Below are 19,968 nucleotides of genomic sequence, written 5' to 3' on the forward strand. Positions count from 1 at the left end.
GCACTTACCAGTATCACCAACACGTTGAACAGGGAATTGGCAATGACATACATGAATAATGAAACACAAAATGATACTCAGTGAGATGGGCCATGTGTTAAACCTACAAATGCCACGGAGGTCACTGCTAGCCAATGCTGTGTTGAAGAGTCAGAATTGCCCCCAACTACCCTGTCTGTCTTCAGCATTTAAGATTATGGGCTCTGCAAAGGGATTAGCTGATGTGTGATAAGTTGCTTGAGCTCCAAGCTTTAGTCTCCTTATCTATAAGAAGGGGCAAATAGTAATACCTAACTCACAGAGAGTTTTGTGAAGATGACATAATATAACACAAATAAAAGTACTTAGCACTGAATATGGCATGTAGTTAAGCACTCAATAAATGTAAGCCGTTATTAATAGTATTGCTGCAGATGGTGGTGTTAAGCATGAGCTTTGACCCCTTTCAGAATCCAGTTATTCCCTCTATCAAAATACATTCTTATGCAATCAAACTAAGAGTCAAATTTAACAAAATAACTAAAGGACACTGGTCTGACTTCCCAATACTTTACTACGTACTCAGTGAACTGCAAATATTCCATTTTAAAGAATTTCTTAACAACTGTTTATTCAGTTGACTAGGAGAACTCTCAAGTTTGGGAATGAGGATGTGAGTAGAGGAAACTAGAAATGTGGAGCTCCTTGAACTTATGGTTTGATTTATTTACCAAAATAATGTACTTCTTATTCAACTTCGGGGAACTTATAAATAATGAGCCATTAAAAAACCAGATGCCATTCCAATGGGCAACCAGAACAAATTCTTTACAAAAGCTTCAAGAAAGGCAGTGATGATTTGGATTCCAAGAAGCCCAGCCAAGACACATATACCAGCTCTGACCCCCCTCAGGATAACCCATTTTAGAACCATACCTTGGGACAAGGCTATCACCTCCACGAAGAGTGGTGGGGTCTAGCTCAAAAATGGAGGAGATGTCATTGCCTTCAGGCACAGAGACCAGGGAGTAGACCATCTTTTCTTGGGCATTTCGCAACCTGCTTCGAGAGGCGTCCTGATCAGGGTCCACCTGAGGAGGAAAAGTCATAAATCATGGATTCTGCACGCCAGATCCTCCACTCACTACAATCACTGCATAGTCCACAGGAACAGGAAAGAAACAATAGTGAACATCAGCAGTTGGCAGGAAAAGAACCATAGTTTCAGAGCAATCATAAAAGATGATAATCGGCCACCCATGCCAAGAATATTTACACTCTACCTCCTTGTGTTGCAATAAAAATGTTTAAACAATGCAGGGTTACAGTAACAGATGTCCATGGAAAGAGAGCTATATAGGTGATGAAGAAGTCCGTATAGCTACATCCATCTGCAGTAGTTGGAAGAGAAAAGAAGCACTTTGAGAAAACTCATCCTGTGGATCTGGTTATGGGTCATTGTGTTAATCTACAGTTAAATTGTCTAGCAATAATATGATACAGCTACTTCCCAGGAGAAAAAGTAAAATAAGCCTGAATCCAAGTGTTCATAAGCAGAGATCCCAGTGTGGCCAAGAAAAATATTTGAGAAGTCAGACTAGCCCTGAAAAAAATGTTTGTAATTAATCAAGGAGCACTGCCGATGACAATTCAGGGAAAAGGGGGCCTCTCTTGCTATGTAAGGGATTTGGCAGAGGCTGAAGAAAATCCCTGACAGTTAAGACTAATGACCAATGACGAAAGCTTTCCTGAGAAACTATAAAAGCACATTCTAGGCTCCAGAGCCCATCTGCCTGAGCAGATTTAAGCAGCATGCTTAGACTGTCACGTCCTCTCATAGGCTTTGCAAGGTGTCTCCTAGCACTGTGACTCTATGTGGGATTATTTTTAATTTTTTATGTCTTTGCAAGAAGACAACATCCACCTGTATCTACTGGGGAAATCACATTTTCCTTGTCAAAAACTTGCTTTGCTTGGCTGAAGCACTGACTCCTTTCCAAACGGGGACTGGATAAAAGGAAATCAATTTAGAAGGCAAAGGAGAGAGCATGAGAGAATTTAATTCCAGGGCCCCACATCTAAGATTACAGGCAATAGTCTGCTCTAAGAGTTCATCAGCAGCCCCAATTTTTCTCTGAGAAAAGAAAGAAGGGAGTACGGGTAGGGAAAGGGAGAGGTGAGAGGTTGGGAGAGAGGAAGGGAGGGGATAGAGAGAGAGGGACAGGGGGGAGAAAAAGAGGGAGAGAAGAGGGAGGGTGGGGAGAGAGACAGAGAGAAGGGAGAGAAAAAGAAAATACAAATGGTTCTTTTAATATCTCCCAAAGCTCTGTGTCCTCTACCCTATGCCCTCTCTTCTAATACATTGTAACACTACCTAAACAAACCTACAATTTGTTGTTCTATCTACACTCAAGTATGAAGTAAATGGAGAGCACAAATATCTCAGTTCAAGAAAAAGATCTGTCCTCTTCTAACTATTCTGACCTGCAAAGTCTTCCACACACCACTTTTAAAATAAGCCCTAATCTGATTCTAGTTTGAGACACCTAGTTCAGCTACAGGCTGGCAGTTCAATTTCCGACCTTTTCTTTAGTGTTCAGCCAGGAACACTAAAGAAAAATTAAAATTGCACGGAGTGTCTGTATCTGGACCTGCGACTGAGCACTTCATGTTCTTTATGTGCAGTCGGCGTTTGCCACCTAGTGGGAGGAAAGGCACACGTACAAAAGCCTTCCAGACAAGAGACAACTTGTGGTTGTCCTTCCTCTCCCTCTGGCGTCAAGCATGTGGCTCATGGGCGCTGCTACGTTGAGAACAACAAGCTGAACAAGCCAAGTGAGATTCCAGGCAAAGATTCCTACAAGCACTAAGAGCCAGTCTCAGGGACGTACATGACCCATAAGCAGAACAAAGTTTCCACACTCCAGCTTTTCCCACCACCATGGCATGAAGAAGCATGAAAAAATAGAAAGATGACCGAACTCTGAGAGAACCAAGACATGTGATGAGTTAGGACCACTCTCTGGTTCCTCATCGGTTCAACAAAGATCATAAAACCTCCCCTAACTCCTTTCACACAGCTGCTGTGCAGATTAGATGAACTCATGGATTTAAAGACATGAAAAATGCTACTGATCATATGCAGCTGACACAAATGCTACTTACTGAGAGCTTACTACAGGCCATGTCTTACACACCACACCTCACTTCATCCTATCAATGAGCATATTTGCCACTTTCACAGAGGAGGGAATCGAGGGCCACAGAGGGGAAAGTAGCTCATTTAGTCACATAGCTCATTCAAGGGTGGCTCTGCTACTTATACCCAGGTCTGCCTCTTTTCCCTGCCTTGCTTTTGATCACTATGTTCTTCCTCCTGCACTATGAATGCCAGACCTCCCCTCATTCATCAACAGGCCAAGAGAGCAGCCCTGTTCCTCACAAAGCTCAAGGTACAAATGGACATCAGCTCTCAGTGACAAAAGCCACAACTCTCCTTCCAAGGTATTTCCGAGAGGTGACCTACTCTGTGTTACAACCCAGATAGCAGTGCTAATACCATTAGATACAAGTCACAAAGAGGCAGTTTTCTCCCAAAATACAGAAGGTGCAAGGACAAGAACTGCCTGATGAAAAATGATGCCCCTGCCAGTGTAAGCCTCTGAAAACCAGCCATATGAACACTACGCACAGATGTTGGGCAAAGATTTCCCTGCACATTGGCAAGAAGTTGGAGCAAGTCAGTGCTCTTGACCTTCCAGTCCGTGTGGAAGGGTAGCTTTCAAAATGAGTTCTGGAAGAGAGGGTGAGGAAGATGAAAGGAAGGAGCAGGACCCTCAGCTCCTACCTCAAGAATCAAGAAAGAGATGAACTCCCGCAGCAAGTTCAGGAACTCATAATGCGAAGCTGTCAGCTAGAACCCCTCTTCGTTCCTTCCAAAGCTAACATTCTTTCCAAACCCAACTGCAAGGTTTATCCTTCCCACAGAATTCAGACTTTCCAAAGGTAACTGCATCTGTATTATCTCCATCCCAATCCCTTTATTAATGGATCCACTTTAAAGCCTGTCAGTTCTTTCAAAACCCTCTACCTGCATAAAAGGAATGGCCTCAATATCATCTACCATATTCACCAGAGATGATCACATGAACACACAACGTCAAACAGAGTAGCAACTATTTGCATTTTTTTAAAATCCTAGACCAGAATGAAGCACTACACAAGATACTTATTATTTCCATGTAATACAACCACTGCCCTCTTTAACCCACAGTTGTGGACAATTCAACACCCAAGTGCCTCCAAAGCAGCATTAATGGGCAATACGGCCTCTAAAGAAAGATCTAGTTGCTATTACATTCCAAACCACATTATAAAGTCTATTTCTGAGTTTGCAGAAAGCAAGGACAGATGGTTAGACAATTCAGTGTCTAATCAGATGTCAGGAACACCACGCCTCATGTGTTATCTCCATCATCTAAATGACACTATCCAACTCACACACTCATTGCCTGAAAAAATCTGGGTGAGGTTGAGGTCAACAGCAATAGGATATTCATTTGTAAAAGGCTGACTTCTAAAGGGCCATCTCTGTCTCTAGCCTAGGGGCATTCCAAGAGATACCATCAACTTCTACAACTTAAAGGTGAAGACCCCTTGAATAAACATACCGAAAGAGCATCATCACTGACAGTCTTAGACCAATCAGAACACAGGGAGACATGACTGCCCTCAAGGGAAACATAGAAGACCCTCTTTTAAGGCATCCTAAGATTTCCCCTTCCCCAGTGCTCAATGATGAGTGGTAGTTTCTTAAAATGGGGTTCCAGATCATTTGGCCTCACCCTACCAGATGGAGACAAGAAGGCTCTTGCTCATACTTACTGAGGGCTGAAACTCCAGGCATTCTTCCTCAAAGTCAGGGTCTACCTGATGAAAAAGAATCATTAGGAAATTAAAACATCCATTGATTACTCCAGGACTCGGCCCCACTTGCAGGAGACTTCAAGGCCTGCGAACATCTCTGAATAGCTAAAAACTTGTCCCTTCCCTCTGTTCATGAAACCAGCATGCCACAACACACAACATGAGTACAACACACATGGAATGGTCTACCAGTTACCAGACGACGGCTCTCGAGTGTCGAGAGAAGAACACAATGAATTCACTAACAAGCAACAGTTAAAACCCTGAGATAAATAAAAGATCAGTATCCAGTCATTAATAATCCTGCTTAGTTTTAGGTAGAAATTGAAAAAAAAAAAAAAAGTGTGGCCTCCAGCAAGAGTTACACTCGCTTCAGAACATAACCACTTTGGCAAACCATGTAATTGACATTTCTCACAGCTGGTTAGCTGGGTCCATAATTCTTTAAGGCTTCATTTTAAATTTCAACTTAGTCTTGACCTTTGGTTCTTAAGTATTTTGAAATCATCAGTTCTTACGAGTATCAGGCATCCTGGGGGTTCAGTACATTTAGATTTGGCCTTCTTTGGGGTCAGCTGCAGAAGTGATACTGGCATCCACACATCACCTTGATTATCTCTGAGCCATCCCACAGTGGAACCAGACCATGAGAGGTATCTTTTCATGTACAACTAGAATCTGATATGAAAATGTATTGTACATCTTCTAGCAGATAAGAGTAAAACTCAGCATCTGTCACACAGTATGATGTGTCACACAGTATGATGTGTCACACAGTATGATGTGTCACACAGTATGATGGCTCCCTAATTTAACACAAAAAGTAAAAAAGTAAATTCTTCCTGTCCTTCAGTATTTAGTCTTGCCTTTCCTCAAAAACCTTTTATAGACATTAAAAGTAAAGTAATTTCCTTGATTTTTGGTATATCTGCAAGTAAAAGATAAGACCTTGTCTATTCCACTAGTGCTCTGAGAACCAGAATACTTTATAAAGTTGTCTAATTTTTTATGTGTCTTAGTGCTTCTGGCTTTACATACCATGTTTCACTATAGCTGAGTCTTGGATATTCATATTAGGACAAGGACTGGTAGATAAGATGTGGGGAGAGGAAAAATGTGGGGAGAGCAAAATGCAAAAGCAAAAATTTCTCTAATTTTAAATCCCAGATTAGCATTCTTTACATTTTTTTCTTTTTAAATCTACTCTCTAACAACTTTCAAATATACAGTATAATTAACTATAGTCATTATGCCGTACATTACATTCCCATTATAGTTATTATTTTCAAATATATTTTCTCTCCACATCTTAATTGGAATCCCTGTGAAGTACTAAAATGTGTTAATCATCTTTACTTTTTCTTTTCTATAAGCAGGGAAATGAGGCAAGAGGAAACAGAAAAGCAGAAGGAAAAGCAAGGTAACTGAGCATCTAAATTCCCAATGGCCACAGGTAAATGAAGAAAAAGGAATGTGTCAGCCTTAAAAGAGAAAGACATAGAAGCTGCTACTTACCTCTGCTGCTAAGTAATGCCCTGTAGCAAGATGCTTGAAACGGAAGAGGCTGTTCCAATATCCTGCTCCACCCCGACACGGGTCATGTTGGACTACCTGCAAGAGGAAGAGAGATTAACAAGAGCGGAAGAAGTGTCAACCCATATTAAAATAACACTGAGACTTCACACATAAGTCATAGTTCAGGAGTGATATTTACTAGCTGAAATAAATCAGTATCTTCCAACAAAGCCATTGTAAGTATCATACATAATGTCAGAGCTCCAACATATGGAAGTACTATGTTTCTCCAAAGAAGAAATAGCCTCCCAGTTAATATGAAATGGCTGGAAAAAAAATGGCTAAAAAGTTGAATGTTTTTCAGATTATTTGCTTTAATCATAATAAAGTAGAAGTTAAGATTCTACAACTCGGGATCCCTGGGTGGCGCAGTGGTTTGGCGCCTGCCTTTGGCCCGGGGCGCGATCCTGGAGACCCGGGATCGAGTCCCACGTCGGGCTCCCTGCATGGAGCCTGCTTCTCCCTCTGCCTGTGTCTCTGCCTCTCTCTCTGTGTGTGTGACTATCATGAATAAATAGATAAAATCTTTAAACAAAAAAAAAAAAAAAAAAAAGATTCTACAACTCATCCATGAAAAGACATGACAAATAAATGAAATTTCAGAGGAAACTATGAAAGCATTCTATACTTATACTAGTGCTGAAACACAAAGATAAGCCAGTGCTCTGAAACTTAAAACTCACAGAGCCTGGGCCAATTTATCATAAAAAGATATGTAATTTCAGCTTCTTCATGATGGAATAACTGGCACTGGTAATTGGTGCCATGAACAATTAGACACAGCACAAAATATATGAACTTGCTTTAGAGAACTAGAAAACTAGATAAAATATAGGAAACAACTTTGTTCAGATGTTGGACAACAGGCAGTACACAATTGTGATCTCTGAGAAAAGGGAACAAACAAAGTGATCTTCATGGTTATTACAGCTTTCTGCCTTGAGGTCCTCTCTGGATGGTACAACTGGAAAGGAGAATCTAAGAAAACAACACGGTTTGAGTTGAGGAGATATGTCAGAATTTAGGGAGACTGAGGTGGCTGTATTTGTGGGAGCACAATACAGAACTACTCAGAAAAAAAGCTCCAGATGTCTACACAGGGGCCTCCTTGAGTCTTTGGTTGAATACCAAGTTGCATATATGTTAGGTAAGACCACACAAGACCAAATGAAGAATGACAGGGAAGTTGTGAGCTCAATGTTCTCATTGCTCACTTGGGACTGGAATATGCTCTGAGAGATTCCATAGAACACTTGGGGCATTCAGGAAAAATGTCAGAAAGAGTTACACCTTAATAATGAGACAATCTAGCCCTAAGATAAAAAGACTGTAACACACTTGACTTAACAAGTGTTTAAGATAAGCTCTAAAGCATCAAACTAATTCATAAGTAACTTTACTGACAAAACAAAACTCAAAACTCTTTAAAGGAAAGCAACAGAATATAGACACTCCAGAGTAGCACCACAATGTTCAGCATATATCCAGCACTGGACAGATAAGAATCAGGAAAATGTGACCCATAAATGTGACGATGGTCACTGTCAGACAATATTAAATGATGCAGCATGTCTGTGTGGGTTGCCAGGGATAAGAAAAATATTTGAGAAACAATGAACCCAAATCTTCCCATTTGATATATACACAGATTCAAGAAACTTAATAGCCTCAAAGTAGGATAAACACACACACATACACACCTACATATCCAGCCACCAAGGTACATCATAATTAGATTAATGTAAATAAAAATCTTAAAAGCAACCAAGAAAAAAAAAGACACTATATACAAAGAACAAAGGTAAGAAACCACAGAATTCTACATTAGAAATTAGGCATGCAAGATGACAATGGGTGCACAACTTTAAAGTACAGAGGGGAGAAACCTGTCTACCTAGAATTCAGAATCTAACAAAAATAGCCTTCATAAATGAAGGCCATGTGGAGAAATTGGAACCTTAAGACACCACAAGTGGGAGTATCAACTAGTGCAATTTGGAAGTTCTTCAAAAAAGTTAAACAAGGTTTAACCATATGACCCATGATTCCACCCCTAAGAGAACTGAAATACCTACCACAAAAACTCAGTATGTAAGTGTTCACAGAAGCATTACTCAGAAGTAGAAATAATCCAAATACCATTAAGTAAGAAAATATAGCGTAACAATGGAGTATTATTTGGCAATAAAAAAGAATGAAGTACTGATAAACGTGGCAGTATGGATGAACTTTGAAAACGTTGTGAAAGAAGTGATAGAAGTCAAATACAAAGGATCACATATTGTAGTATATCATTTATAGGAAATGTCCAGCATAGACAATTCTATAGAGATAAGGAATAGAGATTACCAGGAGGGGATCACTATGGATACAGGGTTCATCTTGGAGTAATGAAAATGTTCTAAAATTGACTGTGGTGATAATGGTCAAATTCTACAAACCTAATACAAACCATTGAATTGTTCACTTTAAATATATGAGTTGTATTTCAGTGAAACTATTATTTGGGGAAAAAAAACAGATTTTTAAAGTGAAGGTGAAATATATTTTCTCATTTTCAAATGAGAGCTAAGAGCATCAGTCATTAGCAGACCTGCAGTACAAGAAATGCTAAACATGATATTGTCTTCCTTTTTTTATTTTAAAGGAACACTTATGATTCCAGAACAATATAAAAGTGGGAGATGTTCAATGTTTTCCAAGGATATTCAAGGAAAAACCGGCAGGAAACAATTTATTAGGGAATAAGAATTAGACAGCTGTTTCTTTTCAGAAGGAAAAAAAGAGAGAGAAGATGCTCTGAAGTAGACTGCTGAGTTATGTACCTGAAGTTTTAGAAGACCATACCTCAAACACCCTCCACACAGACTTGTGATCTTTAATTCATTCCTACCAATTTGGAAGTGAATAGACAAGGTACCTGCTCTTAAATGTACTAAAAAGTCAGCCACTTTTGCAGGGTTTGGACTTTTTTTTTGGAGAGGGGGTTTATGACAGCATGTTAAACCAATACACAAAAATGTCTGTAAAGTGATGTCAACTGTGCTTAAAATAACCTGCTCACAGAATAAACAGCTCCATGGAAATGGGCACATTAAGTTAATGAAATGATGGTTTACTTTCTTTTTTTTTCCTGTATTTTCAGTTTTTCTTTATTTTCCACTTACTACTTTAAATATACCCGAGAAAAAGAAGTTTTTTAGGGCTATGGATTTTTGTTTTTTGGGGGATTTTTTTTGCACTAGTATCCAAATCGCACATGAAGAGTGGTTCTGAAAGACTGTTTTGAACATATAAAACCCTGTGCTGAGTGCAATGGTGATATCAGCGAGCAATGTAAAGGTCTAACTCACAAGTGGTTTATATATAATCTAGCAGGATTGACACTGTCTCTATATAGGCACTAACTAAAAAACTCCCAAGTGCTATGGATGTGGAGAGAAGGAGAAAAAGAATAAGGAGAAGGTAGAAATTGAAAACTTCATATAGGTTCCTTTCATCATGAAAGCTGTAGAAATTTTTATACAATAGCCAAGAAAAACCTGAGTACTACAACATCCATGTTAAAAGAGAAGACAATTTTTTAATTGGGCAAAATATTGGAACAGACACTTCAATGAAGAATATACATTGATGGCAAATAAAGACATGGAAAAATGCTCAATATCATTAGCCATCAGGGAACTGCAGATTAAAAGCACTAAGAAATTTCACTATACACCTATTAAAATGGTTAGCATTAAAAGAACTAACCACACCAAGTGTTGGTGATGATGTGGAAGAACTAGAATTCTCATACTTGGTGGTAGGAATATAAAATGATACGAGCACTTTGGAAACCAGTTTGGTAGTTTTTTTTTTCTTAAAAACATACACCCACCATGTGATCCAGCTATTCCATTTCCAGATATTTAGCCAAGAGAAATGAAAGTTCATGACTATGAAGAGACCTGTTCACATTTATAATGTTCTCAAAAGCTTTAGTTGTAACAGCCAAAAATTGGGATCAACTCAAATGTCCATCAGCAGGTAAACAGACAAATTGTGGTATACCGTATGATGAAACTATTCACCAATAGGAATGAACTATTGATACATGCAACAACATGAATGAATCTCAATTATTCTGAGTAAGGAAAAAAAAAGGCCAAAAAAAGATCATATACTGTCTGAGTCCATTTATGCAAAGTTCAAGAATAGAGAATACCTAACCATGCATGCAGAAGTCAAATCACTGGTTACTTCTCTAGGAGGAAAACAAAACAGTGCTGTAAAGAGACTCAAGGGAGCCTTCTAGGTGCTGTTAGTCTTCTACTTCCTGATCTGGGTGCTGGTGATATGACTTATACGTGTACATAAAAATTCATCAAGTTGTATACTTTTGATCTGGGCACTTTATGTCTGCTGTACCGCAATAAAAACATAAAACAAAGCAAAGGAAGTAAAAGAGAGGAGGCAAGTCAAGACAGAGAAATGCATGTACCCCAAGAGTTGCAGTTACATATAGAGAAGGGCTTTGGGGTAGGGGCCAAGTCTCTGCAGCTTAGGCCCTTGTCACCTCTGTCACCAAGTAGTCATGCCATTGTCTCTTGGGTCCCATGTTTCTAGTCGCTTTTTACCCCTCTCAATAAATGACATGCTGTGAGCAAAACATTTATCTCCTTAACGAGTGCATTGATTGTGTTACTCCTCTGCTCAAAACTACTCTCCAAACTCCATCCCTGCCTAGGACTTAATCCAAACTCATGCCTGGATAGAGGCCTTTTAGGCTCTGGTCTCCAAAATCAGTTTCTGTTTCACTTCCCCTCCTATCCTCTGCCGCCCCCACCCCCCGCGCCCCCCACCGAACTGGGATGCTAAGCCTTACCTCAAGGCTGTCTCCTATTCCAATCCTGTGCCACCGTCTGACATGAAATGACTTACACTCTACGCGTCTCTGCCTTCAGAAATACATGTCATCCTGTAACTACCAGCTCAGACACCATCTCCTTCACCCAACCTGAACTTCTCCCTCCCTCATCTCAATCTCTGGAGCATGAAGAATGTGTCTGTGGCCACTCTGCCATCCACTGATGTCTGAGTGTCTCTCCTTCTATGCTCACTGACATGAGTCACCTGTGTATCATGCTGAGTAGGCACTCAATTACATATTGTGACAGAAAAATAACCAAGGGAAAGGAAGACATGGAGGCTGATGATTAGATGGCCAAGAGAAAGAAACTTCTAGTTTCAAGTTTGCTTCTAAAGTAGACATCATTTTCCTTCACAAGCACATCCAGCATCCTTCAGATGCAGCTTGACATGCTTGTTCATCTGTCATCCTGACCCATCTTTTAAAGAGTGGGCTTAAGTACCCTACAAACCCATGAATCCTCTCTCTCCCGCTCCAGCATCATCCCTTACCTCCACCTCCCACAGGGCTTTTGAACTTGTGGCAGATGTGGCTGACTGCCGGCCGGTAGTTCTCAGGAAGACATGTTGCTTCTTCCTGTGCTCATCGCAGGTAAGGAACTTCTCCTGCTCCGCATGGAACAGCCTCACCACGTCACCCTAAAAGTTGACATATGGAGGAATTAAGGAAAGTGAATTTTACAAGAGAACTTAGCTGCTGCACCATGTAGAGCCAAGTGCTGCCGACCTGAGAAGTATCCAGCTTACCCCCTTCAGTATGTCATCTTTGTTGTCACTCCATTTCATGAAAAGGACTATTTTCCAGCTTGTATTGCAGTTGACAGAATTGACCTGAAAAACAAATGACAGTTATTTTTTCACACATCCCTCCCAGTAACTCTGTCTTCCAGCCCAAAAACTCCTCATACTGCCCAAGAAGCAGGGCTGTGCTTCTGCCCCCAAATCCTACCAGTTCACACCATTAAGATCACAAGAACCACAAATTCAACTGGCCTGGCATATGTGTTTGTTAATAAAGGGTGCATTTGTGTTCATTCCACATATGCTTGAAATGACTAAAGGAACCTTGCTTCCTGCCTTTCTTCTCCAAGTCTCCTGTTCTGTAGCCAAAAAGTAAAAGCTCAATAAAAACAAGTACTAATAAAGATAAAAAGAGTCCAGTGAATATATTCTAAAATGTGAATGATAATCATTAGCAAGAGCAGACACTATACACTAAATATGTGCCAGGCACTGGGCTAAGCACTAATATTCACTACTACGTTTAGTCCTCAGTAACATTCTAATTAAAAAACAAACAAACAAACAAAAAAACCAGTAATGACCATCACACCTATTTCAGACAGGAAAACTAATGCACAGGGAGATGAGGGAGACATATGGTAACTAACCCACAAACATGGAGCTAGGAAATGGCAGATTTGGGATTTCATTCCATACGACTCCAGAGACTGTGTCCCCAACTCTTAGGCAAATATGTATGTCACAATCAAGTTACCATCCTTTGGTCCTATAATTGTCAATCTGAGGCCAAGGAACTGTACTGCCAAAAGCAACATATCCCCGTTGCTGATGGCCTGTAGTACACCCATCTTAATAATCAGCCAAAGACATTCTCTTAAGGGAAATAAACTGGAAAAAGGTGCCCCTCTAAGCCAGAAAAATTTGGTAAAAGAGGCCCTTCACTGGCTTAACAAATTTGGCAACAATCTCCCAGTTATATGAGGCTTAGTAAAATGAGCCCTAGGATAACTATTGGCCCTCACCCAGCCCCATGTGGGAGCCCTGGTCCTGGGACTCGGTTACTTACCTGTAAGTACCCCAAGTCCTAAAAAGGTCACTTTCAGCATGCACATGCCCTGGTCCCAAGAAGGCTTGCTCTTGCACATATGCCTGCTCACAGGCCATAACTTGGTTTTCCTTACCTCGTTGCAGCCTGGGTTATCCACTAGCTGATGGCTGCTAGCATGTAGGGGCTGGCCAGCATTGACAGGATTCAGTACAACCTTGTCACCTATGACCACCTGGAAAAGAAGAGACCAACAGAGGTTTTCACAAAACAGGTCAGAAATCCCTGGTAGAGGGCAGCTGGGCATCTTCAGATCACCCCTTGGATTTGGAACATCCTCAGCCGGCTCAGCCGAACCCCTCACAGTAGAGGCCAGGCAGTGAAGTCTCACAATCCCTGTCCAATTCCTGGAGAAATGCTAAGACCAGCATGGGATACCACTGCCAACTATCAATATCCCTCTTTTCCTATGTTAACAGATACATAAATAAGCTCTGAGTATTAGGAATAGAAGCAGAACATTGCCTGAAGGAAGTCTATTTTTAAAAGAAAAAGCCATCTAAAGCACTGACTTTCATATTTTTTTGAGTACATGCCACATTAAGAAATACATCTCTATTATATTCCAGTCATACCTACTTATGTGCACATATGTGTGTATATGTATATGTGTACATATATAGATATACATATCTATATTTATCTGAAACATAAGTTACTGCCCTAAAACAATACTTATCCTCATTATGTTTAGGACAGCCTGATACTATCTATTCTAATCCACATTCCAAAATGAAAGTCATAAGCCACTAAACTGATCCCAGAGTCCACAAATAGACCGACACTTGTTTGTAAAACACTATCCTACAAAGGATAACCAGTCCTTCAACTCCATCTTAACTTCTAAACTAAGGCACAGCCAAACAGGTACATTTAAATAATAAAATCAAGGAGGACTTGCTGAAAATGAAATTCAGGACAAAGCACATTTGTCTTTTATTATGAAGGAAGAAGGAAGGAGGACAGAAATGATGGTTTCCTAAGAGGTAAAACTCATCTATTTTGATGAGTTTGCTACATTTGGGGGGCATATACAATTAAATTTTCCTTAACTCCAAATATATATACATAAGGATCTCAAAAAAGTCCAACACTTATGGTGAAAACTAAGCTCTACTGGACTTGTTCTTCTCTTCTCAGTTGAGCATCAATAGTTATTATACACCAACTGGGAAGGAATGTTCTGCTTCTACATGCTTCTGTCATACTGCATATAATGTCATACATATACCAACATATAAATGAACACGTACACTGCCCAAAGCTTGGAAACTTAAATAGTAATACTGAATATGGCAAAAACCAGTGTGAGGTTTAGGCTAGCTAAACATTTTGACAAGATTTCAAGCTGTTTAAGGAACACATTTCGTTTTAGTAAAAAATTGCTATTTCCAATCCTAACAAGGTCAGAAATTGGGCTTAATAGCATTTAAACATATTTGTTGTCAAGTGTATGCCCACATAATGACATACTAATGTAGCTGGTGAGTATCAGAACTGTTCTAAGTCACATGGAAAAGTATTTCAGTGGCTTAATATTCTAAGGACCCCTCAGGAAAGGGGCCAACTCAGGACCAACTGCAGTCACTGCAACAAGATGGAGAGCCTGCCAGTTTACCAATAAAGGAAAAAGCAAAGATAACCCTAAAATCCATTCTCCTTCCCTGCTGTATATAGTTATCTTCTATACTCCTTTACTTTATTTCCAAAATAGAGAGGCATTTCTATTCCACTAATGATCTAGAATGACAGGGACACGCCCCAGGACGTTAGTACAGGCTAGCTGTTTTCCTGGTGAAGTTACTGAGGTAATGGGGTAGTCATATAATTTTTTTTTCAGAAACTCAGAAGGAAAAACACAGCTACTGTATTTAGGTCACACTTCTCTCCAAATTTCCCTGTTTCCCAAACACTGGTTTCCATAGTGACTCCCTTCTCTTCATACAGGATAAGCCTCTGGTTCCAGCTATAAAGTTCTCCTAGTTGACTTGTATATACAGTTCCAGTTGGAAGCTTGGCATGGAGCGCTCCCCAGGCCAAGAGTTTGCACTTACACTGTCTCCAATGGATCGTAGCTTGTAGAATGGCTGAATATAAAACCAGGACCCTTCATTTCCCGCCTCGTCCAAAGTCACTCGCATGGCATTCTTCTCCAGCAGAGCTGGAAGCCTCTTATTCACAGTTAGGTATTTATTGCTTTTCAAATGCAGGAGCTGAAAACCCACAGGGAGAATAAGGTGAGTGTCAGCAGGTCTCTGAATCTCTATGATTTCTCTTAGTCACATAAATATGTATCAAACCTTCCTTCCACTTCTGAGCTAATTGTGGAGTTAGAGGGTCCTAGAAGTACCTGAGGCAGGGAATAATTAGAAAATAAGGAAGAGCAAAGGGAGAAGTAGAGGGAAGAAGAAATATTTTATTTTTCCCCCCAACATGGCTGTGGACAAGATGGATGTTGTTTAGGTCAAGAGCACCATTTGCAGGGAACAGCACTCTGCCATCTGTTAACAGGTAGGAAGGAGCCTAATCCCATATAAAGGAGCTGAGGAACTGCAATCTGAATATCCCTGACTTTAACATAGAGCTAAGGAAAGGCACTTTTGAGCATAAGAAACAGTTTAAGAGATGACCCTGTTAGGTCGTTAGGGGGTATCGTTTCATATGGAATAACATGGCTGCTATAAATTTCCGTCTTCTTTTTTTTTAATTTTTTTATTTTATTTATTTATTAATGAGAGATACAGAGAGAGAGAGGGAGGCAATAACACAGGCATAGGGAGAAGCAGGCTGTATGCAGGGAGCCCGATGTGGGACTCGATCCTGAGACTCCAGGATCACTCCCTGCACTGAAGGCAGATGCTTAACTGCTGAGCCAGCCAGGTGTCCCAAATTTCCATCTTCAATGCTAACTACTTTATTGTTAATTCTTGGGAGAACCAAAGATCTAAATGGGAAACAACTTGTCTCATAGTGGGTCTGTACCAGGAAGTGTTAATTAATGCTTCCAAATTTAACAGGCTATAAGAGAAGACGGAAGGGTAGATGAAAGATTACCCAAATCCTGGAGAAATATTAAGACCAGCATGGAACTTCATTGCCAACTGCCAATATCCCTTTTTTATATGTTAATCGATACACTTTCTAGAACCTTCTTAGGAGATCCACATGCTCCTATCAATGTTATTAGGGTCATGAGTCTGATTTGTGAGCTCCTGACGTCCGTTGGCTGTTATACACAAGGGGAAGGCAATGCCCTCTTAAGTCTTCATTGTTACCCTGGTGAGTGGCCCCTGATTTTCTGCACATCTGTCCAGGTGCTGAACTCAGTTGGTTTATAAACTGATATTACCTAGAGATGGATCCCAAGGTCCAGGCTTTGAAGAAGTAATAAGTAATATAAGCTAAAATATATTCAGAGCTTACTCTGAGAGATACCTCTCAATCATTTAGGAAACGATACCATGATTATTCTCATTTTGCTAGTGAGCAAATTGAGGCAATGGGAACATTTCTTGCCCAAAATCTCAGTCATTAAGTCCCATAATCCGAATTGGAATACACTTAAAAGTTTACATTCTCAGCCCCTATGCCCACCTTCCATCTTCAGTTCAAGCCGTACTCTCTAACGACATCAGGGAGTCCTGAGTTTGAAGGCACTGGTCTGGCCCAGTAATAAAGCTGATACTGAAATCTGGGCCCACCTGACTGGCCCTTTGTGTCTTTTCTCAGTTGGACAGAAGTTGAAAGGGAGGTGGAGTGGGATTGGTAGGACCTATTTTCAAAAGCTACTTTACTATCCAAAAGGCCAAATAATAATAAACCATTTAAACATAAAAGGTTGCTATTACCAATGTGGCAATAGTACTTTTTCCAGGCTCCAGATTATCACTGCTCTCTATTTCAGAAATAACGATGAGAAAGAATTCCTTTGTAGCCAGTCAAGTATAAATGATAAGCAATATCTTTCAGAAACGTAAATAATGAAGCAAGATAACCAAATGGGTCAGGTCTTTAAAAATTGGTAACTATTACCCTTTGTGTATCAAAATGATCCAGCATCTACATAAACAGAAAAGAGCTACAAGGGCGCCTGGGTGGCTTAGCTGGTAAAGCCTCAGATTCTTGGTTTTGGCCCTGGTCACAATCATAGGATCGCTAGCTCAAGCCCTGGGTTGGGTTCTGCACTCAGTGGGCAGTCTGCTTCAGATTCTTTCTACTCCCTGTCCTTTCCTCTCTATTCCTCCCCCACTCATGCATATATTCCCTCTCTAAAAGAAAGAAAGAAAGAAGAAAGAAAGGAAGGAAGGAAGGAAGGAAGGAAGGAAGGAAGGAAGGAAGGAAGGAAGGAAGGAAGGAAGGAAGGAAGGAAGAAAGAAAGAAAGAAAGAAAGAAAGAAAGAAAGAAAGAGAAAGAAAGGGAAAGAAAGAAAGAGAAAAAGATGAAAGAAAGCAAGAAAGCAATTAGAAAGAAAAGAAAAGAAAAAGAAAAGAAAGAAAAGAAAAGAAAAGAAAAGAAAAGAAAAGAAAAGAAAAGAAAAGAAAAGAAAAGAAAAGAAAAGAAAAGAAAAGAAAAGAAAAGAAAAGAAGGAAGAAAGAAAAAGGCTACATTTGGCATTGGACTCACGCACTATTTTCTGCAAGGATAGACCCAGATAGATTTTCTTAGCAAACCCCGCAGTAGCTATTTCCTCATGTGTGTTTTATCCCCGTGCCAACTTTAAAGGCACAAGGGATAAACAAGTAAACCTCACAACCCATGAGACAAGATATGAGACCTATCAGCAAATATTCTATCTGAAGGTACAGAATTGCTCTTATTGGCCCTGTGAGTAATTCTTAAACCAACAGATAAAAGTTGTGGGGAAGCCAATTTTCACCTAATAGAACTTTCAAGGAAGGCAAGTGTAACAAAAGTGCAGCAGCCAGGCTCGTTTCCAGATAGGGAACTTCCCACTTAAAATATCTGCACACAACTTAAATTACCAACTACAGGGCAGAGTAGTGGGTTCTCGCACTGAGAGAGGGCCAACTCAAAAGCCTAAAAATCCACCCCATATAAGAAGAAACACGAGACCTTTTGCAACAGACTGGCTGTCTCCATGGGAGTCCTGTTGATGAAAGCTGTCCACACCAGATCTCAAGTGTTTTTTAGTTCTGTTCATTGTAACGCTCTAGCTCCGGAAGAGAAGAGCAGCCGTGACCTACCTACCTGGATCACATTGCCATACTGGATTACGGTCCCCAGCAATTTCCTGTTTTCTGTCTCATTCTGCTTCTTTTCCAAGTCTGCAGCATGCTGTAACATGGAGAAGGAAGACTCGTCACAAAGAGGAAACAATGGCTTCTATTTCTCCACAGTGATGCAAAACCAATGTCGCCAGTTCATATGAGAACCACAGAAATAAGCCAATAGTTAGGTATGCCCTGAGGCTAAGCAAAATGAGCAAGGGGTTCAGGAAATCAACCCACTCTGCCCTTGTTTTTCTTGGCCCTCTTGGCTTTTTTTAAAGGTTTTTTTTTTTTTTTTTTCAGGCATTCGTGGACATCTGCTTAGGTTAAGACTACGTCAAAAGCTTATATATTTTTGAATAAAATAGGGTAGGGGTGGGAGAAAATTTGCATAGCCCTTTTATGATTTGTAAAAGCCCTCTTTTAAGGTTTTGTTGTAAAATAAAACTGAATTTAAACGCTAGTTTCGGGTAATTTCTGGTTCTGTGTCCTGGAATGTATTATTCAACATTCATGAGCCTCAGTTTCTAATTTTGTAAAATGAGGATAAAAATAGTACCTACACCCTCACATACCATTGTGCCTGGTCATGGCAGGATTTACAGAGTGTTGGTTATTATTGTTAGATAGTACTATAATTTATTTAATTTTTATAGTAGTTCCCTGAAGTGAAGATTATTCATATTTTAAAGAAGAAAAAAACAGAGATTAAAAGGTTAATTCAACATTGCAATTAGTAGTATAGTGGATACACAAGGGGTTTCTATAACATTTACTTCTGTGTACATTTGAAATTTTGCTTAATAATGTCTTATTTTAAAAATCACTTACCTGTGTTGTGGTATGTGTACACACACACACACACACAATGGAGTATCACTCAGCCATTAAAATGAATGAAATCTTGCTATGCATGACAACATGGATGAACCTAGAGGGTATTATGCTAAGTGAAAGGAGTCAAATAAAGTATATGATTTCACTTACATGTAAAACCTAAAAAACAAAACAAATGAACAAACACGGGCCACCTAGGTGGCTCATTCCGTTAAGTGTCCAACTCTTAATTTCAGCTCAGGTTGTGTTCTCAGGGTTATGAGTTCAAGCCCTCACAAAACAAAACAAAAACAAAGAAAACACAGAAAAACTGGAGAGAGACCAATATATAATGACAACAAACTGGTAGCTGCCAGAAGGAAGGAGGTGGGGTTAGGCAAAATGGGTGAAGAGGCATTGGAGACACAGGCCTTCTGTTATAGAATGAGTAAGTCATGGGGATGAAAGACAAAACACAGAGAATATAGTCAATGATACTGTAATAGTGTTGTATGGTGACAGATGGGACCCACGCTTGTGGTGAGCACAGCCTAACATATAGACATGCCAAATCACTATGCTGTACACCTGAAACTAAGGTAACATTGTGTGCCAACTATGCTTCGATTTAAAAAATAAAATGTAATGATGTTGGATTTTTTTTTTGATTATACATCTACTAAG

At 39.9% G+C, this 19,968-nt stretch overlaps 1 protein-coding gene across 13 annotated transcripts in view; it reads right to left on the bottom strand.

Moving 5' to 3' along the window:
* ITPR1 (inositol 1,4,5-trisphosphate receptor type 1) overlaps nt 1-19,968 on the bottom strand; it is a 319,171-nt gene that overhangs the window by 175,317 nt on the left and 123,886 nt on the right. For 10 of the 13 annotated variants that reach the window (XM_077857995.1, XM_077858001.1, XM_077858003.1 and 7 more), the window contains exons 6-13: nt 18,449-18,535; nt 15,295-15,453; nt 13,317-13,415; nt 12,139-12,222; nt 11,884-12,030; nt 6,421-6,516; nt 4,864-4,908; nt 916-1,070 (exon numbers count right to left, since the gene is read on the bottom strand). In XM_077857995.1, the coding sequence (XP_077714121.1) occupies nt 916-1,070; nt 4,864-4,908; nt 6,421-6,516; nt 11,884-12,030; nt 12,139-12,222; nt 13,317-13,415; nt 15,295-15,453; nt 18,449-18,535 (872 nt within the window). The remainder of the gene's footprint in view (nt 1-915; nt 1,071-4,863; nt 4,909-6,420; nt 6,517-11,883; nt 12,031-12,138; nt 12,223-13,316; nt 13,416-15,294; nt 15,454-18,448; nt 18,536-19,968) is intronic. The other 3 variants (XM_077857997.1, XM_077858002.1, XM_077858005.1) reach the window with 1 other exon arrangement.

Source organism: Canis aureus, chromosome 19 (genome assembly GCF_053574225.1).
Source record: "Canis aureus isolate CA01 chromosome 19, VMU_Caureus_v.1.0, whole genome shotgun sequence".
Taxonomy (NCBI): Eukaryota; Metazoa; Chordata; class Mammalia; order Carnivora; family Canidae; genus Canis; species Canis aureus.